The sequence below is a fragment of the Danio rerio genome, chromosome 3, assembly GCF_052040795.2.
Source record: "Danio rerio strain M-AB ecotype USA chromosome 3, GRCz13ab, whole genome shotgun sequence".
Classification (NCBI taxonomy): domain Eukaryota; kingdom Metazoa; phylum Chordata; class Actinopteri; order Cypriniformes; family Danionidae; genus Danio; species Danio rerio.
In genome coordinates, this window is record NC_141023.1 from 39,662,939 (window position 1) to 39,690,004 (window position 27,066).

General features: G+C 37.1%; 3 protein-coding genes and 1 long non-coding RNA gene across 13 annotated transcripts in view; 1 reads left to right on the forward strand and 3 right to left on the reverse strand.

Annotated features, from left to right (window-relative positions):
- llgl1 (LLGL scribble cell polarity complex component 1) overlaps positions 1-4,291 on the reverse strand; it is an 83,006-nt gene extending 78,715 nt beyond the window's left edge. For 4 of the 5 annotated variants that reach the window (XM_087243336.1, XM_087243335.1, XM_087243334.1 and 1 more), the window contains exons 1-2: positions 4,077-4,291; positions 815-912 (exon numbers count right to left, since the gene is read on the reverse strand). In XM_087243336.1, coding sequence (XP_087099462.1) covers positions 815-912; positions 4,077-4,157 — 179 coding nt within the window. In that variant the 5' untranslated portion in view covers positions 4,158-4,291. 5 annotated transcript variants of the gene reach the window in all.
- Positions 4,292-6,038: 1,747 nt separating this feature from the next.
- Positions 6,039-27,066, reverse strand: part of myo15aa (myosin XVAa) — a 99,307-nt gene continuing 78,279 nt past the window's right edge. For 5 of the 6 annotated variants that reach the window (XM_087244873.1, XM_087244874.1, XM_087244872.1 and 2 more), the window contains 16 exons: positions 24,222-24,427; positions 23,994-24,136; positions 23,816-23,891; positions 19,509-19,581; positions 19,351-19,424; positions 19,158-19,240; positions 15,957-16,087; positions 15,772-15,866; positions 15,139-15,216; positions 14,203-14,299; positions 13,318-13,478; positions 13,054-13,187; positions 11,623-11,756; positions 11,399-11,532; positions 9,593-9,733; positions 6,039-6,596 (listed from right to left, as the gene is read on the reverse strand). In XM_087244873.1, the coding sequence (XP_087100999.1) occupies positions 6,495-6,596; positions 9,593-9,733; positions 11,399-11,532; positions 11,623-11,756; positions 13,054-13,187; positions 13,318-13,478; positions 14,203-14,299; positions 15,139-15,216; positions 15,772-15,866; positions 15,957-16,087; positions 19,158-19,240; positions 19,351-19,424; positions 19,509-19,581; positions 23,816-23,891; positions 23,994-24,136; positions 24,222-24,427 (1,862 nt within the window). In that variant the 3' untranslated portion in view covers positions 6,039-6,494. Of the gene's footprint in view, positions 6,597-9,592; positions 9,734-11,398; positions 11,533-11,622; positions 11,757-13,053; positions 13,188-13,317; positions 13,479-14,202; positions 14,300-15,138; positions 15,217-15,771; positions 15,867-15,956; positions 16,088-19,157; positions 19,241-19,350; positions 19,425-19,508; positions 19,582-23,815; positions 23,892-23,993; positions 24,137-24,221; positions 24,428-26,533; positions 26,609-27,066 lie in introns of all 6 variants that reach the window. The other variant, XM_087244869.1, reaches the window with a different exon arrangement.
- LOC147845972 (uncharacterized) lies at positions 6,065-10,169 on the forward strand. The gene is made up of 2 exons (XR_015481120.1): positions 6,065-8,706; positions 9,035-10,169. It is a non-coding gene; the product is annotated as an uncharacterized LOC147845972 (long non-coding RNA).
- LOC147845973 (uncharacterized) lies at positions 19,767-22,907 on the reverse strand. Its single transcript, XM_087245004.1, has 2 exons — positions 21,208-22,907; positions 19,767-21,026 (listed from the first exon to the last, which is right to left on the reverse strand). Exons 1-2 carry the CDS (start codon positions 22,416-22,418, stop codon positions 20,252-20,254), a joined length of 1,986 nt encoding a protein of 661 aa, XP_087101130.1. The 5' UTR covers positions 22,419-22,907; the 3' UTR covers positions 19,767-20,251.

Below are 27,066 nucleotides of genomic sequence, written 5' to 3' on the forward strand. Positions count from 1 at the left end.
ATTATTGGAGCTTTGGTGTTGCCACCTTAATGAATAATTTTTTAACTCATTTAGCAAATTGACATTTTTTTCATTAGTTTTCAGATTTAAATATTCCTGTGAAAACATTTGGCAGTTTTAATAAATAAAACAGTGTCCAATAAATTTTTTTTTTTTAGATGTTAGTATCAGTATTATTCATTTTTAGGATATCTATAAGCTAGTGTGCTCTAAAACAGACACAATTCTGACAAAATATAAAAACTGATATAAACAAATCAAGCTTGAAGTTTGTCATTTCCGCCTAAATGGCTCAACGAAATGGTGGCGTTTTCTTCACGTCACCTCACACTTTATACTTTCTCATCACATCATAACCAATCATATGCTCTCTAGTATCTGACATGCCCTGCCCGCTTCAAGACTCGGCTTCTCATTTGCTTTTCATTTGATGCGCTTTAGCTCAACCACTCTCACTGACAAAGCTGTGACAAAACAAAACACTATAGGGTGTTTTTTTTAAGGGGGAGGAGTACACTATGTCCCACCCTCTTTTCGTGTTTGGGTTGAGATTACGTCAAACATTGAATGAAAATGCACGTTTCAAAGAACTTCACGGAAACTTTAAAAATGGACATGCTGTCAAAATGTGTTTCATTTTGAAATTCCCCCATACCTCACAGACAGTTTTTTTTTGTCATTTGTTCTACTCGACAAATAAAAGTATTGATAAAATTCTGACCTGCAAAATTATACTGCAAAATTATAAACAGCACCAAATATTTACAAAATAAACGTGACCCTTAATTGAAGTGAAGCACTTACAAAAGGATACATTTTGATGGCCCCTGATTTAGTTCCAATAGCCATAAGCTGCAGTTTGGGATCATAGGCCAAAGCACTTGGCTGGTTTGGAAATCCATGTTCAACTGTCTGAGTAAAAGAAGAGAAGAGGAAGTCTCACATGTAACATACATTAGATAGACATTTTAAACTCCTCTTTTTCTAGAAAATGCTTAAAAACAAATCATTTTTCATTGTTAATCATAGCATGAGGTCTCAAAAGAGGTCAACCTAGCAGATCTATTCAGAGCAATCCCGACAGGAAAGGGATTTCCTTGTTTCCACAAAACGAAACAGAAATAGTAAGGAAGGATATCTAGTAGATTTGACAGACAACGTCAAATTCATCTTCTCAAGCTATTAAAATTGATCTGCAGAAACATCTTTTGGGGGCGGTTTTTCAAATGTCACCTTGAATCAACACAGTTTTAGGCAAAATAAGGCCTGCGTTTGGTAGAAAGATGCTAATCTCTTTTCACAGGTTGACAAAGTGTGACATGATAAATAACAGGACCTTCCCATAATATTACACACGGTGTCATGATGCTTCATCAGTTTTGAGACACACACACACACACCTTCATCCTTCACCACTGCTGTGTTTTTTCCTAAACCATCTGTGGATGAACGTCATCAGCAGCGATTGAGAAATGAACAAAAACAGGAGACTTTAATACTCCATAAGTGTGTCTCTTTCTCTCTTATTTTCTGAAGTAGTGCTTTAGATTGAGGAGGAGGCTTAAAAATGGTTGTGTTGTAATTGTGCCAGAGTTTGGTCATCAGTAAAAAGCCTACAATCAAACCCTTTCTATGTTTCTGGCAGGGGAGCAGTAACATGTTCATTATGATTTAAGAGCAGCCCTATTAGGGAGAGCTCTGCAAATCCTGGCTGCCAGCAACACTGCAGGAGACATTCAATGCACACATTAAAAATAAAAACAGTTATTATTTTTTTAAAACGAAATACTCATTTACCTAAAAAAAAAAAATATATATATATATATATATATATATATATATATATATATATATATATATATATATATATATATATATATATATATATATATATATATACATACATATACATATATACATATATATATTTTTTTTATGAATTACAATTTACTAATATAGAAAAAGTTTATTGCCAATGTAATTTAATGCTTTAATGCTAAACAGACACATTTTGCTCTTTTAACAAATAAAATAAAGTTAAAATTTAAGCACAAACAAATGAAGTTATGATAAAAGAACTGAATAAATTAATCAAACATAAACTTTAATTTATTGAGCAAAATAAGTACTTTACTCTTTTAGTAGATCTAAATAAATGTACTATGCATACGACAAGTCAGGGGTGTCCAAACTTGGTCCTGGAAGGCCGGTGTCCAGCCTATTTTAGTTCCAACACCAATTAAACCAACCTGAACCAGCTAATCAAGCACCTTTTATGTATACTAGAAACTTCCAGGGAGGTGTGTTGAAGGAAGTTGGAGCTAAGCTTTGCAGAACAACCGCCTCCAGGACCGAGTTTGGGCACCCCTGCTATAAGTGAAGCAATACATTTAGGTAATATAAATAAATAATTCATCTAAATAAATACATCTTGTTCCATCAGTAAATAAAGGAACATACATACATGAAACATTTATAAATAAAAAATAAACAATTGAAGATAAATATGTTTAATAATTAATTATCACTTTCAGTATGAGACTTATGAAAGCATCCAACCATACATATTATAGATATTATAAATGTCCTACATAGTATATCTCATTTTAAATTAAACACTCATTGAAAGGCCTAAAGTACTAAAATTAAATAAAGTTAACAAACTAAACAAACTTCCATTATGGAGAGCTGGCAAATTCTGGCTGCCAGCAATACTGCAGGACACAATTAAAAATACACAAAAAACATTTAATATTTTTAACATAAAATAATACTCATTTACCTCAAATATTTGTAGTTTAAAAAAATAATTTAAATAAAAAACTTAATATAAAGTATTTAATGCTAATTTAATTTAATGATTTAATTCTATACATTTTTGCTCTTTAATCAAATAAAATAAAAATTGCAATGTATACACATGACGATATATACTAATGAAGGTATAATGATGTAAATTAACTCACTAAACCAATCAAACAAACTTCACTTATTGATATATTATTATTAAAATAAAATAATCGTTCATTAATCGTAATCCAGTTAAAATGTTCAATTAATTGAGATTTTGATTTTAGCCCAGCCTTGGTTATCTCACCTTTAATGAAACATTTTAAATGCATATTGTGTGGATTGTATTGTTTTGTCTTTTGTACCAAGTGTGTGAAATAAAGAGAATCACACACATACAGTTGAATTATTAGCCCACCCCCTTTGAATTTAGTTTTCTTTTTCAAATATTTCCCAAATGATGATTAACAGAAATTTTGACAGTATGTCTGATAATATTTTTTCTTCTGGAGAAAGTCTTATTTGTTTTATTTCGGCTTTTTAATGTTTTAAAATAAACAATTATTGAAACAAGAAACAAACAAATGAAAACAAATGAAACAAGAAAATACATAATTTATAAAAAGTAAAGTTATATATATGTTAAAAAAAATCCACTTATATACCCCATGATGTATATAAAACAACTTGCAACATATAAAATACACATTTATGACGAAAGTTACAAATGTGTAAATATGTTGTTTATCCCCTCTCACATACCACACAGTTCAGTAAACCACTGCATAACTCCAATTTTATGTCCCACATCTGAACTTGATTTAAAATGAATGATCATCATTTGTAACCGCAGAAGTTACAAACATGGGGAAACTTTGAGGTCACTCACAATAGACAACGCGCCCGATCTGATCTCATCCGAGTTAATGAGCGCCACTGATGAAGATGAATATCACGTGAAATAACCAACACATTTCTCATTCTCCTAAAGCTATAAACGACAAGTTGTGCTCAAGGAAGAAAAACAAATCATGCAACATATAAAGTACTGATTGTTTCAAACAACTTTCATGCGGTGGTCGCTGATGCCTACATATCTGGCCCTGATAGTTGGGAAAACACCGTTATATCAGGGAAAACGTGTTAATAAACGGGCATTAGACAGTGCAGTTGATTATTAATACATCTGCTTGAATTAATAAGCCCGTTTCAACGCAACCCGAAACCGCATGCATGCTCCCTAGAGAGAGAGAGAGGGGAGACCCAAAGCTTCATTTCCCACATACCTTATTGAATGCAAACAGATCCTGCTTGATTTTTTCACGATGAGGGTCATTTCCCTGCCGTCTGAACCTAAACTTCATCATCCTGAAGCCGAATCAGAGGTAAATCACAGCCTGCAAACGTCTCAGATCGATAAGAATTCCGTTAGGCGTCAGTCGGTGCAGAGAAACAATGTGATCCTTCATGCAAGCTCCCGTTTCTTTTGTATCCACTCCTCAAGCCGTGCAAGTTTTCAGCTGTGTGTTTATGCAGTTTGACCACAGGGCAAGTTCACAGGAACCACGTCTCGGGCGAGCCAATCAGAAGGCAAGGATCTGTGACCAATTCGCCAAGCCACGCCCCTCGAGGGAGTGCGTGTGGAAAACATGGATCAGGAATTGGCTCTGGATTCGCGGTTCTCGTATGTTTGAATCGGCTGGATTTGATTAAGTTAAAACTTTTGGTGACATTAATTAATTTAATACATTTAAAATTGTGATGTTTAGGCAATTCATTTAAGTTGTTTAAAAATGACTGAATATAACAAAAGAGCAAAACTGTTATTAGCTCAATTTATATTTTTTGATTTTATATTTTATGTATGATTAATTAATTAATTCATTCATTCATTCATTTTCTTTTTGGCTTAGTCCCTTTATTAATAAGGGGGCACCACAGCGAAATAAACCACCAACTTATCCAGCATGTGTTTTACGCAGCGGATGCACTTCCAGCCACAATCCAGCACTGGGAAACACCTATACACTCTTGCATTTACACCCACACGTACACTACAAACAATTTAGCTCATTCAATTTACCCATAGCGCATGTCTTTGGACTATGGGGGGAACCCGAGCACCCGGAGGAAGCCCACTCCAACACAGGGAGAACATCCAAACTCCACACAGAATTGCCAACTGACCCACCCAGGGCTCAAACCAGCGACATTCTTGCTGTGAGGCGACAGTGCTATCCACTGCACCACCGTGTCTTCCTTATGTATGATCACTTTGGCTGTTTATTATCATGTATTATTTATATGCAAATATATTTCATAAGATCAGTGAAAATTTTGTGTAGCAACTTGATTTACGTTATTTAAAATGACTGAATAAACCACTGCAAAAAATGCATTTAGCTTAATCAAAATTTGATTTAAAATGGTTATTCATGATTACTCTGGCTATTTATTATGTATTGTGTATATTTTTCAGAAGATCAGTGAGAATTTAAATTACTTATACATGCATAATTTAACTTATAATTTATTATTTAACTTAATTTCTCTATTGAGGGTTTTATTTCATAAAAGAGCAAAAATACAGTATATTTAATCAAATATTTACTTAAAATAATACACAATACTATATACAGTGTGTGTGTGTGTGCGTGTGTGTGTGTGTGTGTGTGTGTGTGCACTGTAAAGCCCAACAGTCAACTTTATCAAAATGAAATGAGTGTAGTTAACTCAAAAATTACTGAAAGTTAATTCTAAAAGAGTTTTAAGCTATGTGTGGAAGGTAATTAAATACCTCATTACTTCAACTTAAATGGATTAAGTTTGCAATTGGTTTAAGTTCTCTTCATTTATTGGGTTTTACTTTGCTCAAAATGATTCGTTTACTCAAATGGATTAAGTTCACAATACTCATTAGGATTAGTTTTTGAACATAAATGGTTTGTTGCAATCGATTTCCTCAAATGGTTTAAGTTACCTTAACTCATTGGGTTTTACAGTGTATAATACTTTGATCCGCTTATGTTTAATAATTTACACATATACTTTAATATGACATGATGTATCATATAAAGGGGTTTGAAATGATTAATAAATTTTATCCAAAAAAACTTTTGACATTACATTATTCCCAGATGTATTTTTTAAGCATTTATAAAAACATATTTAATGTTGTTTAAATTGTGGCCCATGTGCATTAATTGTAATTTAAAAAGAAAGAATTCTTATAATTTAGAAGTAACACATTACAGCTGTGAATTATTTTTTATTTGAATATTAAATCTACATTCATGGTACATGTATTGCATTTCTGTCCACATAGAGAACTTAACAAAAATGCAAACAATATATAAATATTTAAAACATGATCATCTCAAGTAGTGCAAATCTGAGCTTAAAAATCAGTGGCTAAAATTGTTTCCTCTTTCTCTCTCTTATAGTAAAAAATAAACTCTTGTTGATCGTGTGTCCAGAACCAGAGGTAGTAATGAGCTGTTTTCAATTATGGGCCCATATGTTCAACCTAATGGAATGCATGCAAAGTATTGTAAATAACAAGCTAATTCTTGAACCTGGTTTGAAACTGCAAACAGACACATTGCACTACCAATAATGAAAGGTGGACTTCTGGGAGTGTAATATTGTCTGATTGCAATTATTGTCATAAAGTAATAATAAAAAACATGTGTGAGGCAGCGGTGCTAGAGGAGGGTGATTTCACTGGGCGGCAGAGTAAGTCTCTTCTCTCGCACCGACAGCAGGTTCTCCATGTGCATGGCCACCACACGACACAGCTCCAGACTCTGTGCAATCAAAGGCAAAGCAACAAGGTAGAGTAAACTGCATATTTTTACATTTTGGATGTTGAACTGTGTTTTTTTTTAGAGCTGTGGCAGTGTGTGATGTCATAATCACGTTGCAGCATACATAGAAATTAGGGCTGGCCGATTAATTGAAATTAAATTGCAAATGCGGATAAGCAAAGCTGCAAATTGTCATGCAAGTCTTGTCAGGGAATCACGGTTGTGTGATCAGCAGTAAATTTACTCTAAAGGCCAGAGGGCGCTCTCTTGTGAAAATTTCAAACACCAGTGTAGAAGAAACCCAGGAAATCCCCATAGTGTTACGTAATAAACAGAACTACTTTCCTTGATTCAGCATGACTAATCAACACCTGACTGCAGAATCATCTCACAGAAGGATTTATTGCAAACTCTTGACTGAAGGTTTTAAGTAGCATATCATGATTTAGCCAAGTACAATTTGATTCTGGATTAACATGTATTTTGATCCTCGAACATCATTTTTGTTTGAAAATGTAATCCATGCCTATTCCTAACCCCTAAACCCAACTAAAACTGTACATATTTCCTAAAATCAGAGGGGAATAATAGTTGGATTACAATCTTGTAGAAGTGGATAAACCTCACTGTAACTCTAAACTGAACATAAACAGCAAACATATTTCTTAATTCTGATTGGCTGATAACCTGGGTTAAGCGCTTCTGGTGAATTGTATGCCAATGCAAACATCGGCATGTTTAAGATCAGTTTTCTTTAAAAATCTGCGATCCTCACTGGCTGAGTGATATCCAATATAAAGTGGGTCTCAGATTGTACAAGAAGCACTGCATTAAATTACATTTTTCCCCGCCATGGCTTTATATTATGAGCATTTATTTTACCCCAGTATATTCAATTTAGCTTGTCTGTGAACTACTACACTGTGAAGTAAATGCTCCTCTGTCTAAAAGCACAGGTTTACTAGAACCAGAATTAATGAAAAATTGCATGACAATCATGTCGAATTATGCAAGCCCAAACAGAAATGTTGTAAACATGAATTTAAGTATCATATCAATGGGTAAAATGGGTTTTGGATGCTCATTTATAAGGCAGCAGCATTTACAGTAGGTGGCTTGAAAACTTTGAAATTGCACATTTTTTTAAAAATTGCACATTTTTGTGAGAACAAAAGCTTAGGCTGCTAACTTGTTGCCTTGCATCCCTACCAGACATGAATTTAGAAGCAGCATTTGTGCCTGAAGGCAGTCCAGGCACCCCTCAAATTTATTTCACACAGCATATAATCATGTACAGAGAGCTTTGATGATCACTAGGGGTCATTTGCTTACTAACTTCTCGCTATGAATTAGCGAGCCTTGGTCAAAAAAATACATTTACACAAAAAATTGACTCTTAGGTTAAGTGCTTCGAGATGCCATCTTTAATTTTTGTCTCAACAGTCAGAAATGTAACGCACAGGATTGTGGGATATCACAGGCAATGAAGGTCACATTTGTGCTGTTTTTAAAGGGCGCCTAGGTTACCTCTTTTTTCAGATTTATTATGAATCATTTGTGTCTCCAGAATGTTTCTGTAAAGTTTCAGCTTAAAACATTCAGCAGATTTTTTATTATACCTTTTTTAAAATTCTGTTTTATACATTTTTGCACTAGGTGGCAGTTTTGCTGTTCTGCGCCTTTAAGGCTAGTCATCTCCGCCCACCGTTTTACTTGCCTTTCCGCGTGCCTTAATCTCCTCCCTCGGCTGCGTCAGACAACAAACAGACATAAAGCAAGCAGATCTCACACATTTGTGAGAAATACTACAGTAAAAACTTTACCCATGATTATTTGATGCATTTGCTGTGTTAAGTTACAACGACAATGTCTTTAAAAGTTCACGCGCACACACACACAAACACACATAGCCAGTACGGACACGATAAGTACATACATACAGACAGCGCGTTTAGCTTTGCACTCTTTTTGCACGCATATGTGACAGGATACATGCTAATCTCCACTGCTGTTTGGGTATCTGTTATGTCAATGTACAAAATAAACCTAATTTAACGTCCACAAAACGGGATTGAAGCGTCTTCTTTTATAATTGTTTTGACACGCGGCTGTGCTGATGAAGTAATTCTGAAGTAAATCGCTGTAATTCATCACACACGTGCACTGTTTTAAAACATTTTGAACTTGTAAAACTCACTCTTGATCACATTTAATGACGACTGATGATCCTAGCGAACTGAACAGACCTTTTATTCCCGGTTGCATTGTGCTCATCTTCTCTTGTTGATCTAATTATACACGTGACTACCTGGACATGTTACGCAGCTGTCAATCAATTCGGTGGGCGGGGGAACCGCACTCCTACGTCAAGTTGCGTTCGGTCTGAAAACCGATCCCATTGGTCCATTTTTTTTATGTTGTTAAATTGAAAAAAAAAGACTGTGTGTGTTTATACCACCCCAATATGATCGCCTATACACTATACCTACACATATTTCTGTCCAAACACCTTGAAAAGAAGATTTTTCACCATAGGTGCCCTTTAAAATTTAAAGAAGACATCTTAGGAGTCTAGAAGTCAAGCAGAATTAGGATTTGGATGTGCCTTGATGCCTTCCCACTTTGTAACACTGCCTCCAAATGCAGCATTTGACAGTTTTTGGATGCAGCCAATACTATTATAATCTCCATGTAAACTACAAAAACACACTTGTTTTACGTTCAATGTAATGCATGAGTACTTGGCAACCAAAGTGCAAAGTGCTTCATTATGAAGTGAGATCTCCAACTACTGGAGTGGCATGCTTTATAGACCTTTATTTGTAAATTTTGTATATCCCTGTGACAATGTTTTCATCTGTACACAATAAAACCTTTCAACTTTTAGCACATCACTGTGCAAACATACCCTAACAACACACCTTGAAAGGTCATTAAAATAACTAGATATGGCTTAATCAGGTTACTTGTGATTTGGAATGGTACATTGTCCATACCTGTTCCAGCTGTAACTGGGTAATGCGTTGAGACATTAGGTCACCCAGCATTATCTCCACATAGGGGTAACTGGAGCCAGCTGTGGGCCTCTGTGTACGAGTGGACTGGACCTCCTTCAGAGGGAACTTCACCATTGGCTCCTGAGGAACATTGAAAACAGCTGTTAAGTCTATACATGACTATAAGACATTTTTTGGGGAGAAAATATATATATATTAGAGTAGTCAGATGTCACAAGCCATAATTTGGTATTCATTTCCTTATAAAGTATTTGGATAGATTTTTGTTTTTTGTATAATTGTTTGCTGTTTTTTTCCAACAAAATCTGGATCTGGAAGTCATAACTTTTGTTTGTGATTTCTTACTTTGTGCAGTTGGTTATTGCAAGACGCATCTCTGAAATGTGTAAACCCAGCAGGCACACAATGACATAAGATGTTAATATTAGGTTAGATTTTGGTCGAGACGTCAGGTGGCCAAAAGTTAATGTCAGCATCTAAAGAAGACGTTATTTTTATGTCCAATAACAATGTGAAATGATGTTGATATTTTGTTGATTTTAGGTTGTGTTGCAAAGTGACCAAAATCCAACATCTGATAGATGTCATAGTGATAACATGTACACAACGTCAAGGTGTAACATAATTAGAAGTTGATGTTTTGTTGATTTTAGGTGGTGTTGGAAAGTGACCAAAATCCAACATCTTATAGATGTCATAGTGGTAACATGCACACAACGTCAAGGTGTAACATAAATAGATGTTAATTTTTTGTTGATTTTAGGTTGTGTTGGAAAAAGACCAAAATCCAACGTCGAGCCAACAACTTAAACCAACTTTATATTGACGTCAACTACTGATATTTATTTGTCAGGTATGGCAACCAAAATTCAATGTCTGACATATGTCATAGTGGTAACATCCATACAACGTCAAGCTGTAACAACATTTAGATGTTGATATTTGGTTGATTTTATTTTATATTGAAAAGTGACCAAAATCCAACGTCGAGCCAACATCTTAAACCAACGTTATATTGATGTCAAACACTGACATGTATTTGTCAGGTATAGCAACCAAAATCTAAAGTCTGATCGACGTTATATTGGTAGCGTCCTCAAATTGTCAAGCTGTAACATTATTAGATGTTGATATTTAGTTGATTTTAGGTTGTGTTAGAAAGTGACCGAAATCCGATGTCGAGTCAACAACAAACCTATGTCATATTGACGTCAAATATTGACATTTATTTATCTGGTATGGCAACCAAAATCCAAAGTCTGATAGATGTAATATTGGTAATGTCCACACAACCTCAAGCTGTAACATCATTAGATGTTGCTATTTAGTTGATTTTAGGTTGGATATTGGACATTGACGTCAGTCTGAAAGTACAGTTCTGATGTTGACCCGATTTTCATTTCCAAATAAAATGCAACCTCCCCATGTTGTTGGGGTACAACATCAATCTGACGTCCAGTGCCTACTGGGAAGATACATCATTAGCAACTATAGTTCTTCAGTTTGATTCTATACATCATGCCTGTAGTTTCAGTAAATATGTTTTCTTTATTCCACAATTTTCATTATTCCACAATTGAAATGGTCAAGACCCATTACCATTATAGCCTCACTACTGAGAAATGTCATGCAGCTGTTTAGATGCATAAGGAAATTTTAAATTCTATTTATTTATTTTTTTAGTTTTTCAGATCATGACAGAATATTCATTTGTAGCTCGAGCTTTAAACGACTTCCAACCAAATAATCCTTATTTTATCCAAAAGCCAATGTGATTACACTTACATGAGTCTCTTTGCTCAAAAAGTTCAAACCGTTTTGATTGACAGCCAGTACACAGGGGGTGTCGACAGCACTGTTGCTGCTGCTCAGTATGTAGAAAAATGATGAGCCAAACATAGGAAAAGCACTCACGAGTCCTGACACAGAAACACAAGCACAACAATCAGCCTTGTGAATAAATGACTGTGCGCCTACACGCTGACTGTTCTCCTGAGTCAACACCTCACCCAGAAACTGTGCTTTGGCCTGATGGGGACTGAGGGGCTGCACCTGCTGCATATGTTGGGTCGCCATGTTTAACCACTGCTGAGCCCGCTGGAGACCGGAGAGCTGGGTGGGAATATACTCCTGAACCTCATGGCTGATGGCAGAGAACAAGAGACGCTTAGCTTATAGAAAAGGTATTCACATGTAAATGATTGCCGGGGCTTGCAGCCAGGTGCTGTTTTCCATCAGGTGCCAACTGAACAATTACAATTAATACAAGTGTTTTCAACATCTAAACGTTTTTCAACACCACGGTGACTAATTTCTCCTTCAAACCTAATAATGATCCCCAGAATTGATTTTCTGCAATTTCCTGCAATTAACAAACATATTCTTTCCTAGATTGCCTGATTTTTCAGATTAGACGTAGCCTTTATGTGGAAATCAAAATAATGTAATGTTTATGCACCTTCATAAGAGGCTTTTCAATCACACATGAAATAAATTAATGTAATGTCCAGAATGTCATTGTGTCATGCAAACAAATGGGTCTATTTCAAACTATGGTCTTAAATAGACAACTCTATATGGTATATTGTCTCGTATATACTTTATAATAGGGTTAACAAAAGTGACTTTGGTGACAATCAATCCTGAAATTTGAAAAACATTCATTTCTTGCTAACATTTCCTGCTTCTTACATATAAAGCTTTAAATAATCTAGCTCCTGTTTATCTAACCAACCTTCTGTCTCGCTACAATCCAACCCGCTCTTTAAGATCCAAATCTCAGGGCTTCTGGTAGTACCCAGAATAGCAAAGTCTACTAAAGGATATTGGACAGTTGGAAAGAATATTGGAAAGCTCTATCCACTGACAACCCCAGTGTTTGTTTCTCCTTCTTTTGGATGTCCACCAGTTTTCTATAATTTTCTAAATCTATTTTATTCTGCTAAAAGTGGATTAAAACATGTCAAGTATGAGTAAATGATGATCAACAAAAAAGGACAGTTCAAACAAATCATTCTCATAAGATTGATTTCTTCTCTTGCTTGTTTTGCAAATTCTACTTATAGGTGTATTACTGCCACCTTCTGTTCTGGAGAGTGAAACTGTTAACAGACATTTAGCAAATGCCATCACTTCATCTCCCATTTACTGCCATTATAAAATTTGGAAGAGCCAGGGCATTTTTAAATAACACTTAGACTGTCTGTAAGATAAAAAGTCATCTAGGATGGCTTGAGGTTGCATAAATCATAGGGCGATTTCCTTTTTTTTTTTTGGTGCACTGCCCCTTTATACAATATATAATGACTAAATTTCAAAGTAACCACCCAGTGTCATTTGTTTAATCGGAGTAAATATGAAACTTTTAGGCTTTTGAGGAATAATTAAGATTTAATTTCTTCCTCTGGTTGCTAATTTTGCAGTAAGATTAATGAGATTACATGGTGGGCAGGTAGAGCGAGTCCTTGGCACGGTGTTGCAGAGCTGCCAGTTTTGCCACTTGCTGAAGCTGCTGCTCGCTGGCCTTACCCTGCGGGAGAACAGTAAGCAGCCCTTTCAAGTAGTCAGGGTACACCTGCAAAATGTGAATGATGATCAGATTAGAACAGGAAAAACTTAGATCAAAACAAGAACAAATGCCTCAGATCTTTTGCACAAAACATGAAAGGAATGTCTGGGAAATTGAATGAGTCTGGCTGATGCACCTGATTGTAATGCATAGTGACTCCGAGCTCGTTGTCAAACTTTAGTGGCTGCGTCCAGATCACTCTTCGAAACCACAGGCTGTAGTTGCTGTCAACGTGTTCAGCCTCAGTAGTGATGTCCAAGATGTACTCCCTTTTGTTCAAAGGGCGGACGTTCTGTCCTGGAGAAAGAGCAATCAGAGATTTTGATTATTGTATTGTTTGTATATTTTAAGTTTAAAATAACTAAACTACAGTATTGACAACTTAAGATCATTTTAACCTCTTAGCATTCATGTAAAATTTGCTTAAATGCTTAAAAAAAAGCATGCTCATTTTTTTCATTTTTTTTTAACCATTTTAGGATATGAATGATTTTGGTCTCTTTTGAAAGATGACAAACTGAGGTTTATTCCTTTATAGTCAGAATCCCTGTAAATGATATTGGTATTGAGTAATTAAACTTAAGACATTGAAAAAATAAAAATAAAAGTGTGCCTAAAATGTAACTAATCTAAACTAGTGCCTGCAGAAGACTATAATTAAGAGGTATTAGTTTGAAAAGACAATTGGATCAAAGCTTGAAGCCTTACCAAGCCAAATGTTCTATTTTGATAACAGTCTCTTAGAAAAATTGTGCTTTATACATGTTTATTCAAATGAATGTCTAGGCGCTTCCCAAAAAAAGGCCACTCCAAATGACCCTTTTTACCATTGACACATAAAAGGCTGTCACTTTTTAATGCTTTATTGTACAGTTATATTTTTGGCTCTAATAAAAGGTTATACTTAAAACTATTTCTAACTATTCTACCCCTTATCCATAATCACTGTCAATAGTAATTGAGGGAAAATTAAACAACTTAAACTTTGTACAAAACTCAATATATAAATAAATGATCTCACCTCTATTTGTGACCACAAAAACAGCATATTCATCCAAAGCCTCAAGTTTATGCAGACCCATTTCATAGCACAGCTCTTCAATGGCATCCAGAGCCACCTTGAAAGAAACACAAAGTGCATCAAAATTTAATCATTCATTCATTAATTTTCCTTCAGCTTAGTCTTTATTTCAGGGGTCACCAAAGCGTAATGAACCTCCAACTATTCCAACATATGTTTTGCACAGTGTTTGCCCTTCCAGGCGCAACCCAATACAGGGAAACACTCATACAAACTCATTCACTCACACACTCATACTCTACGGCCAGTGTAGTTTATTAAAAATCACCTTTCCTGCATGTATTTGGACTTGTGGGGAAAACCAGTGCACCCGCAGGAAACCCACATGAACATGGGGAGAACATACAAACTCCACACAGAAATGCCAACTGGCCCAGCCAGGACTCGAACCAGCGATCTTCTTGCTGTGAGGCAACAGAGCTAACCACTGAGCCACCCTGCCACCCCAGAATTAAATCATTCATTCATTCATTTTCTTTTCAGCTTGGTCCCTTTATTAATCTGGGGTAGCCACGGCGGAATGAACCGCCAACTTATCCAGCATATGTTACACAGCGGATGCCCTTCCAGGCGCAACCCATTACTCGGAAAACCCCATACACATTAATTTAGCTTATTTAATTCACCTAACGCATTTCTTTGGACTTGTGGGAATAACCGGAGCACCCGGAGGAAACCCACGTGAACATGGGGAGAACATGCAAACTCCACAAAGAAATGCCAGCTGGACCAGCTAGGACTCGAATAAGCAACCTTCTTTCTGTGAGGCAACAGTGCTAACCCCTGAGCCACAGTGACTCCCCAGAATGGAATCTTTCCTTTTAAATGAAAACTATGAAAAGTCACGCTGCAATAAATATGATAGAGACAACTTACTGAGCAGGTTTTGATCTTTAGGTGGCGCTCAATTCCACCAGGAAGAAGAAACAACTGCCGTTTGGAGCTCCTTCCAGCCTGAAAAACAACACATTATGCATGATTATGCACAGATTGGTGAAATGTGACAAAAAAAATTGTAGCGGTGCAGCAGAAATCATCAGCAATTTTTTTTTAAATACAAAGTTTTATCCCAAAATACAAATGTAACAGTTTTGATGTTCCTCAATTTTTCGGAAGAAATCACTTCATAAACTGACAATCTCTTTCATGTTACTATTTTAGCACCAAATACACTTTACTTCAGTTACACTTTATTTTTATGGTCCGTTTGTTGAATTTAAGTTACATTGCATCTACATGCAAGCTAATTCTCATTAGATTATTAGTAGACTGTTAGGTTGGGGTTAGTTGAATGTCTGTATCAACAGATATTAAGCAGACAGTCTACTAATACTCAAATGGAGCATCAAAATAAAGTGTTACCAATAAATGTGAATAAATATTAGAACAGAATGATGAAATATGCAAATGCCCAGTGTGCATGAACAGTCGTGCATCATGCATTTTTATAGTATGGACAAAAATGTTCTACTTTTTACCCCCAAATTATTATAATAATATTAAACTTACCAGCATAGCTTTCAATTCCATCCCATTAGGATGCTCAATGCGTCCGCCATACTGGAACGTCTTCCTTAGGTTCTGCTCACAAGCCTTGGCTATACCTGCCAACACATCAGATCTTTATCATTATACAGTCAGTTAACATTTCATCAGTTTGATCTGTGTGGCTGAAGCTAAAAAAGTGTGTTTACCTTGAAAGTGCACTCCTGGACTTGCACAGACATCTTGAAGGTACTTGAGCAGGTACGGTTTGAGCACTTCTGAACATTTATAGTATGCAGTGAAGATGTACAGCAGCCTCCAGCCTCTCTGACAACTCTCCCTGTCAAACACACCAACAATCAGCAATCACTGGCAAATTAACAACAATCCGCCATGATTTTCTCTTTCAACATAGGAATAGGAAGTGTCTGCTAAATGAGTAAATGCAAATGAATTGTTGACGTGACGTTGCATTTTCACTGTCACACATGAGAAGAATTAATAGAATTAGTGTCGTCATCATTTAAAACTTAACATGCCTTTGTCTTCCAGGGACATATTGTTATGAAAACTGCTGTATTATTATAATTTTTATTATTATTATTATTATTTTTTATTTTTTCCATTTTTGAGCCAAATCTCAAAACTGTCCTATGATGCAACTGTCTCAATCAGAGTTCAACAAATTACAGCAAAAAGAAAATCGTAAAATCATTTAAAATACCTCAGGCTTAATTTTACAAGTGTCAATTTTAATAAATGGAAATCCATTTTTCATCCATATCTTTCTTTAAAAAATAATAGCTATGCAAAAACTGTGCTTATTTTAAAGGGGTAACTTATTATAATGTCGTATTTTAAACTTTAGTTGAAGTTTATTGCAGCTGTGTGAACATAAACAACCTCTCTGAATGTATTATGCTCAAAGTTCAAAACCCATCACTGTTTGATTGACAGAGACAACATAACTAAACAGCGCAATTGATAGCACTGTGAGTTGCATAGCTTGTAAAGGGCATGGCATTTTGTTTTGACGTGACTGATCATTAACCCAGTTCGAATCCAACGTCAATTTTTCTTCTTTCCCCATTACATGTCAGATTGGAAATACATTTATTTTAAATAGAAAGTTTAAAATGTTCAAAAATTAAAATAATGAAAATATGATATAAAGTCACAAGTGGCTCGTGAGTATTTAATAAGGTTTAGTCTATTTCATATGTGTATAAACAGCATCTAAATAGGTATTTTGAATATTCTATAAACAGTTATTTTCCACCTGGAGTTAAATGTTAGTGACCTCTTAATGTAACAAATTTGTATTTACAATGAACACCCTTTAAAATATGTATTTTAGTACTGCTTCAGTGAACTTGATCAAGTATACTAAAAACCATTAAAAAAAAGCATGTGCTTCAAATGTTCAACTATTTAGTCTCTCCTAACTATTTAGTGACTCCTCCACTAACAACAAAAAAATAAATGAAAATACTAATGTTTTGCTTCTTACACTTTCTTTACATACCTGAAACTTGCCTACAGCACTTATTCATTGTTGCTCTTATAGTTGTGTAAATTGCTTCCTTGTCCTCATTTGTAAGTCGCTTTGGATAAAAGCGTCTGCTAAATGACTAAATGTAAATGTATATGTAAACACTTTGAATATATTTGGGCTTCCAAAGGACATGACACAAAGAGAGAAGTGTTTACAATTTAATTTTAAATATGTTCCAGAGAATTATAAATATATATATTGCTAGCATTTGACAGGACAGTTTCTAGAATCTCTCCCAGATCAGTGCTGCTAAAAACTCTTCCAGCCGACGAAACTTTATTGTGAGCCACAACCTGTAAGTATTTTTATTTGTTAAAATTACAAATGTTAACAAGAATTACGTTTCTAGCGTTGACGGTATATGGGAGCAAGGACATAAACAAGGATGTAAACAACAGGAAATGCTGTTTGGCACCACTAACAGTTTAGCTACAAATTCATATTTATCCGTCAAATCGCTGTAAACAGCCAACATCCTCAGCAGCATGTGCAATGTCTCTCTATGCTGGCGCTTTCCTACATTCACAAATAACAAACTCGCTATAGATATGAGAAATTTCATATTACTTACACATGCTTATTCTAAATATATGTGAATGACACTTGTCAAATTTTATTTTAGAGAGCAGGCGTGAGGTTCAGCTGTGTGCTTTTCATCTTTCTGTCTGATTCAGGCTCAAACTGATTCGGCTAACTGCTACTCTGACTAACAGTGTTTACACAGCGCAAAAGCTTGTGCTTGAAGCGTGTGACATTTTTCCTGGTGACATGGAGATAATCCATGAATCTCAGCACGTTAAGATAGCTGACAAGTCAGAGCCTCTTGTGGGTGGGCCTTTTAGAGGAACTAGGAAATATGACAGTCATTTTCGTATTAGCTGAGTAGCTGTATATAATCATAGTAAGATATATGAAAAAATAACTTGATTTTCTACAAGTGAAGCATGAGCACACATTGATTTGCATCTTATAAACACAACCAAGCCTTAAAATTACACTGTGGACCACCCCTTTAAATCGGTAAAACTTTGATTAGTTTAATTAGACTCCATTCAAACTCATGAGTTAAGTTTTTGTATTAAAATTTTTCATATATTTAACCTTTTTGGGCCTACCATAAAATGATTAAGTTTGGTGTACTTTGTCGAGGCACCTCTATTTGTTAAAAATGTCCAGCAAGTCTGACAAGTCACGCAGATAAAAATATTCCTCCTAATTTCATTTAAAATAAATAGCCCTATATGAAAACAAGTGTCAAACAATGAAGATAAATCGCTCTATTTGTACATTATTAAGGAATAATTTGATTAATTTTTGGAAAGTTTAAGGTCAAGTTCAGTAAAAATATTTAAATAAAACAGTGAAAGAGTTTGTGACCCCTTTTATTTTCTCAAACATCAGATTTCAAACTAAATACACTCAAAAAATGACTTTTGCTGCTACTTATTCATTCATTCATTTTCCTTCTGCTTAGTCCAGTTATTCATCAGGGGTCAACACAGTGGAATGAACCGCCAACTTATCCAGCATATGTTTTACACAGCAGATGCCCTTCCAGCTGCGACCCAATATTGGAAAACATCCATACACACTCACACACATACACTACGGACAATTTAGCTTATTCAATTCACCTGCCGCATGTCTTTGGACTGTGGGGGAAACCAGAGCACCTGGAGAAAACCCATGCCAACAATGGGAGAACAAGCAAACTCCACACAGAAATGCCAACTGACCTAGCCGGGACTCAAACCAGCAACCTTCTTGCTGTGAGGCGACAGTGCTAACCACTGAGCCACTGTGTCGGCCTTTTTTACTATTCAAATGTACATGTAAAAAAGAAAGCAGCTCATACGTCTTAGAGCTGGTGTTTCCAGTGATCTGCTTGAGCACTTGGCAGTATGCTTCATCCCTCATTAGTCCATACTCGCCACTCAGCTGAAACAGACACAGAGCTCATATCACACTGCTTTGGAGACATTACACACATCCCGGTTTTAATATTTCATGATGGGAAGGCATATTGGAATATTTGAAGAGGTGCATACCCTTAGGATGGTGCTGATGACGTCCTGCTCAGCTTGGCCTTTCATAGGGTAGTCGCCCATAAACTTCATTATAGCTGAGGGATGAGAGTCATTTAAATCACATTGGATAGTAAATATGTCACTTCATTTATTAGTTAATATATTTACATTCTGCTTACCAAGAAAAATCTCTGCAGCTACTTTGTTTAGGTTTTCATCAGTGAACTCAATCAGGGACTCTTGAATTGGGGACTAAAAAATCAAAGCAAAAACCAAGCAGAATGTGGATAAAAAAATTAAGAAAGTTTTGAGAAAGTTCCCAAACTTTCTCTTATTTAAAATAAATAATTAATCTATGCAATTAGCATAATGTTGTAATTCAATAATATAATCATGTGTATTTGTTGTGATTCGGGATAGATACAAACAACTGAAGGTAAGATCCAAATGCAGGTTTATTCGTGGTCAGGCAAGCAATGGTCAAAACAGGTATGAACAGGCATATACGGGCAAATCCAGAGTCGAAGTCGGTAAACAGGCAAAAGGTCGAAAGGCTGGCGGCTAAACAGGATAACTAGGAAACTAAGCTAGGTACAGACACAGAGAAACAAGATCGGGAGAAACGCGTTGAAATGTCACCAAACAGTAGACAAGACTCGGCCATGTGAATGAGCGTGTGTGCTGCTTAAATACTGTGTGTAATCAGTCTCTGTAACAGGTTTCAGCTGGTGATGTAATCAGGAAGATGAGTGACCAGGCGTGCGTGATTGGAAGAAGTGCATGTATGGAAATGTAGTCCTGGGGAATGCGGAAGTGAGGTTCATGAAGAAAGAGGAAACCAGCGATCTCCAGTGAATGATCGCTGGTTATCGTAACATAGCCCCCCCTCTAAAGAGCGGCTTCCAGACGCTCCAAATACAGTTCAGGCGAGAGGTGGAGCGGAGGCGGAACAGGGGGAGGGATGGAGGGCCAGGACCATGCAGCTGGAGCATACCTGGGGCGTGGAGCTGAGGCGGGCCTGGAGCGTGGAGTTGCGGAAGACCCGGAGGAGGGAGCTGCGGAGGGCCTGGAGCGTGGAGCTGCGGAAGACCCGGAGAGTAGAGCTGTCGTGGTCCTGGATCGTTTGACAATGGAGGACCTGGAGCGTGGAGCTGCGGAAGACCCTGAGAGTGGAGTTGCGGAGGGCCTGGAGCGTGGAGCTGCGGAAGACCCGGAGAGTAGAGTTGCGGAGGGCCTGGAGCGTGGAGCTGCGGAAGACCCGGAGAGTAGAGTTGCGGAGGGCCTGGAGCGTGGAGCTGAGACCATTGAGGAAGCTTAGGTGGCAGCGGCCATTCAGGAAGTTCAGCCGACGGCGGCCATTCAGGAGGCTTGGGCGGCGGCCATTCAGGAAACTCAGGTGGCGACCATTCAAGAAGCTCAGGAGGCGGCGGCCATTCAGGAGGCTTGGGCGGCGGCCATTCAGGAAACTCAGGCGGCGACCATTCAAGAAGCTCAGGAGGCGGCGGCCATTCAGGAGGCTTGGGCGGCGTCTATTCAGGAAACTCAGGCGGCGACCATTCAAGAAGCTCAGGAGGCGGCGGCCATTCGGGAAGCTCAGGCGGCGGCGGCCATTCAGGAAGCTCAGGAGGCGGCGGCCATTCAGGAAGCTCAGGAGACGGCGGCCATTCAGGAAGCTCAGGCGGCAGCGTCGACTCTGGCTGCGTCTCCAGCTGTGGCGCTGGCTGCGGCGTGGACTCTGGCTGCGGCGTGGACTCTGGCTGCGGCGTGGACTCTGGCTGCGGCGTGGACTCTGGCTGCGGCGTGGACTCTGGCTGCGGCGTGGACTCTGGCTGCGGCGTGGACTCTGGCTGCGGCGTGGACTCTGGCTGCGGCGTGGACTCTGGCTGCGGCGTGGACTCTGGCTGCGGCGTGGACTCTGGCTGCGGCGTGGACTCTGGCTGCGGCGTGGACTCTGGCTGCGGCGTGGACTCTGGCTGCGGCGTGGACTCTGGCTGCGGCGTGGACTCTGGCTGCGGCGTGGACTCTGGCTGCGGCGTGGACTCTGGCTGCGGCGTGGACTCTGGCTGCGGCGTGGACTCTGGCTGCGGCGTGGACTCTGGCTGCGGCGTGGACACTGGCTGCGGCGTGGACACTGGCTGCGGCGTGGACACTGGCTGCGCTGGAGGATCTGGCAGCATTGGACGGTCTGGCAGCACTGGAGGGTCTGGCAGCACTGGAGGGTCTGGCAGCACTGGAGGGTCTGGCAGCATTGGACGGTCTGGCAGCACTGGAGGGTCTGGCAGCACTGGAGGGTCTGGCAGCACTGGAGGGTCTGGCAGCACTGGAGAGTCTGGGAGCACTGGAGAGTCTGGCAGCACTGGAGGGTCTGGCAGCACTGGAGGGTCTGGCAGCACTGGAGGGTCTGGCAGCACTGGAGGGTCTGGCAGCACTGGAGGGTCTGGCAGCACTGGAGGGTCTGGCAGCTCTGGAGGGTCTGGCAGCTCTGGTAACTCAGGTAGTGGTGACCATTCTGGGGGCTCAGTTGATGGCACTTCAGGAACTAGAACAGGAACTAAGGCAGGAACGGACAAGGAACAGGAAACCATCTTGTGAGCTGGTGGCAGATTGGCGTTTACCACATTGTGAGCTGGAGGGCTGGTTGTGACCACATTGTGAGCTGGAGGACTGGAGTCGGCCATCTTGTGAGCTGGAAGACTGGAGTCGGCCATCTTGTGAGCTGAAGGACTAGATGCGGCCATTTTCTGAGCTGGGAGTGTGGTGATGGAATGAGCAGCAAGCCCCGGTGTTATCTGGTCTTGCTGTACACTGCCCCTCCCCAAAAAATATTTAGGAGTTTCCTTCACCACACCTACGGTGAAGGACGAGTCCACAGTGCGTAGAGCATAGTCCAAAAATTCAGAGAAAGTCCCTCGAGAACGAACACTTGAAAGTGTGCTCTTTAGCGGCTCATTAAGCCCATAAATAAAAAAGTCAATGAGCATACAGTCTGGTAAATCAGTGGTGTTAGCGATCTCCAAATAACACTGGATGTGGTTCTCGAGGGATTGATTACCTTGGCGTAGACGGACCAAAAACACTGCTGGATCCATAATGTGGCCGAGTCTTCTGTTGTGATTCGGGAGAGATACAAACAACTGAAGGTAAGATCCAAATGCAGGTTTATTCGTGGTCAGGCAAGCAATGGTCAAAACAGGTATGAACAGGCATATACGGGCAAATCCAGAGTCGAAGTCGGTAAACAGGCAAAAGGTCGAAAGGCTGGCGGCTAAACAGGATAACTAGGAAACTAAGCTAGGTACAGACACAGAGAAACAAGATCGGGAGAAACGCGTTGAAATGTCACCAAACAGTAGACAAGACTCGGCCATGTGAATGAGCGTGTGTGCTGCTTAAATACTGTGTGTAATCAGTCTCTGTAACAGGTTTCAGCTGGTGATGTAATCAGGAAGATGAGTGACCAGGCGTGCGTGATTGGAAGAAGTGCATGTATGGAAATGTAGTCCTGGGGAATGCGGAAGTGAGGTTCATGAAGAAAGAGGAAACCAGCGATCTCCAGTGAATGATCGCTGGTTATCGTAACAGTATTATAACCACTGTCATACTTTTAAATAACAAATTTCAATAAAAAAGAATAATTGTGAGGAAAAAATAAAATAGAAAATATATTAAATACAGTTTAATAAGTTTAAAATAAAAAGTCTAAATTAAATAAAAAATAATTAAAATAAATTAAATAAATTATAATGTGAAAATAATGCATATTATTATTATCATTAACAACAACAGCAATACAATACTATACAATAATTAATAACTAATAATAATAATAAAAAAAATAATAATAATAATAACAATTATTATTATTATTATTATTATAGAAATTATATTAACAGGGAAAAATATATATTTTTTAAGTTAATAATATTTTAAAAAATAATAATAATAATCAAGAAGCAGCCCATGTATGACATTGATTAAAATTTAAAATTAAAATAAATGTAAATGTAATGTAAAAATAAAATAAAATAAATAAAAGTAAAAAATAAAATGAAATAAAATTTAAAATATAATAAATGATGCTTATTATTGTTAACAAAAATATAACAAAAATAATAACATCAATAATAATATATTCAAATGTCCCATGCATTACATTGAATGACATTTTTTAAAATAAAAATAAAATAAAATAAATACAAATAAAAACAGAAAAAAATGTATATTAAATAATGCTTATAATCATTAGTATTACCGTCAAAAATACTATTACTACTACTACTACTGCAATAATTCATACTACTAATACTACTACTAATAATAATAAAAATTATAATAATGATAATAACAATAATGGAAAAAAATAATAATAATAACAACAACAACCATAATAATAATAATAATAATAATAATAATAATTATTATTATTATTATTATTATTATTATTATTATTATTATGCATGATATTGATTAAAAATGTAAACAATACCTTAGAGAATTTCACCATTTCTGATGGATCTCTGGGTTCCTTTGATTTCTTTGACTTTTTCTTATACGAGTCCCCGCTAAACATAAACATACATCTCTGTGTCAATTCTCAATGTCCTTTTAATCCAACATATGCACAGCATATGAGCACACAATGCCGGATGACGTAATCAACTGACCCGTTTTTTCTCTGGGCCCCTCTGAAATATTTCTTGGCAAACTCCACCATGTTGTACTGGACGTCCTGCAGAATTCTCTCATCGATGTCCATATCAGTGCTGTCTGTGTAGGCCTCTGTATACTCACTGACTGGAGACGCTACCTAGAGGAGACACAAAACAGCAATACATGATGGCACATTAAATGAAAATTGCAGACTACAGTATATTCCTGCACGGCACATTTACCTCAATAGTGCGGTCCAGTTCGTGGGCTGCGGCAGCAGAACCCACAGCCACAGCCACGGCGGCAGAGGCGGCCACACGACCCTGTTTATTCTTGGGCTCTTCTTTCTTGTCCACAGGAATGTTAATGAAGTCAGGAGCAGCGACCGGCTGAACAAACTCCACAGGAAAAACCCCCGATCGCCCATGAATGGCCCCAAACTTCCAGCCTTAGGACCATACAAGATATGGTGTGAAAGTGTGTATTCGACAATTGTATGATTCATATTTATTTATTAGCTGAACACATATTTACTCATAGCTTTTGTGTTTGAATTGTTACTGCAATTAAATTTAAATTAAATTTTCTGCTGAAAAAGTAACGGATTTCGTTTCAGTTTAGGTCATTTAGCTGCAGTTACTTATAACGAACTTACCTTGTGAATATATTCAACAGTTCAGTATCAAGTCAGAGAAGCGGAGTATGTATTTTGTGTTACACAAATATGTCTTGCAGAATAATTTTATTTTTCAACTAAAGACAATGACACATTAAGAAAAAATGAACTGAGTAAGAAATGAGTTCATGGCAGTATATGGTATAATTTCAGAGAAGCAGAGTGTTTGTATATTTAACAGTTATCCCGGTATTTTTCAAAATGACTTGATTACAAAACAAATGTCCAAAATGGCAAAAAAAATGTAAGAAATGTGGTGTCACTACTTTGAATGGTTTCAAGTTTTGTATTTGATACATATATTAAATTACTTTTTGAGTAACTTAATTACTTTAGAATTAGAAAAGTAACTTATATACAGTGCTCAGCATAATTGAGTAGACCCCATTTTAAAAATAAATATTTTTACAATTAGGCGATGTATTTAAGTGCATTTAAACAAAACAGATTTATTAAAATTAAAAGATAATACAATTAAATTTAAGCAAAATATTGCAAAAAAAAATACAACATACAAATTTTCAACAATTTATTTTTTTGCCTTTTTTGCTTCTCTTGATTTTTCTTCTATTTTAAATTTGTATTTAATATTTTTTATAACATAGAAATTAAGGTGTCCTAGTTTTTGGATAGTTATCGTACGTTTTTTGTTAGATAAGCTCCAGATTTGGCTTCAGTACTGACTAATCTGTTGTATATGCACAAATATAATATTGTATAGCTTGCTATTAAAAATATGAATTCAAAAGATAGATTTGTGAGGGGTGTACTTATATATGCTGTATATGCTGAGCATTATATATTTTAATGATGTAATTACTGATTAAGTAATTTAGTTTTTACTCAACACTATATGCAGTTAAAAGATATTTTGTTATTTTGTCTTCATATTGCAATGACAAAAAAAAAAGCGTCCATATAGAGGTAATCGATAAAGAACGGCGCCATACCGTCCCATAGCGTTCGTTTTAAAAATGAAATGCAGCCATACGTACATACTTTCTGGCTACATAATTCACAATCTCCATAAATGCATATAGGGCTACGTTTTCAGAATGAGCCTCTGTTGGAATAATTCTTTTAAAAGATAAGTTCAATTGATCAAATTATTTTGATTTTTACACCACATTAGTCAATTTACAATTACTATAATATAAAAACGCTTTTACTTGTATGTTTAATAATCTACACCTAGCACTTCTATTGTCCAACAACAAAATATTTGAGCAATATACATAATGTAGTCAGAATACTTGAGCTCTGGTTATTGTCGCTCTGTTTGCTAATGTTTTAGACGTTTTGTAGGAACTCACATGCAGAAGGCTCATGCAACCTCGCCAGCAAAATAGAAATCATTTTTTATGACTCTTTAACATTTACAGATGGACAATACACCTGTGAACTGTAAGTTACACACTGTGGAAAACACCACATTAAAATACATTAAGCAGTGCAAGTATCTATATAAGTGTCTCTCAGAGCATTTGACAGGGCAAACCACTTCAAACTTTACCTGTAAACTATCCTATGAGTTATTTCAAAGCACTTAATGCAAAGCCTGACTCATGTTTAGGACAAAGTGGATTATGCACTAAACCCGCAGCAGCTCATTCTGTGTCCTAATGTATAAATAAACTAATGTATATCGATATAAGCAGTATTGCCTGTTATCACACAAGTTCAATATACAGTACACCCAGCACTAATAAAAAGCATGAGTGAAGCCATCATGCTGAGAGAAGGAAGAAAGGCTCTATACATGCAGCAAGGGACGCATAAAATCAGATATTTCTGCACAGCAGCAGTTCAATGCTAGACACTAGAGCAGAAACCAACAGCACTCCATGCAGGTGTTCACAAACACAACACACAACCCACCAAAATCAGGTGTATCTCTTTTTAACTCCTCCAGGAGAATCACCTTCTTTTTCACTATGCAGCCATAATACTGGCCTGTGAAACATTTAAGATTTACAGTACATTAATGTATTTGGCAGACATACAAGGTCATGTTAGGTATATTTTAATTACGTTCATAGATTTCCTGTGAACTGAATCCATGAACTTTGTTAGCACCATATACAGGTACGTATACTCTTCTGGATTATGCTGAAGTAACGCCACAGATTAAGTTGTAAACAAGTTATGCCATCCACAACTGCATTTTATTGCACTGATATGGATTAACCTCAAATGACGATTAAATCAAGGTGCATTTAATCACTCTGTTTTAAACCAGATTGCTCAAAAACAAGCAGACTATACATTTAAAACATGGCTTCAGTTCTGATATTAATCTACTTTCAGAATAGACTTGCTTTAATTCCATGCTCAGTTAGTTTCAGCTGTTTAAAACCGCACTTTAAAAACTTGTTCATCTTACAGATAAAGATATTTCTAGGGCATTTATA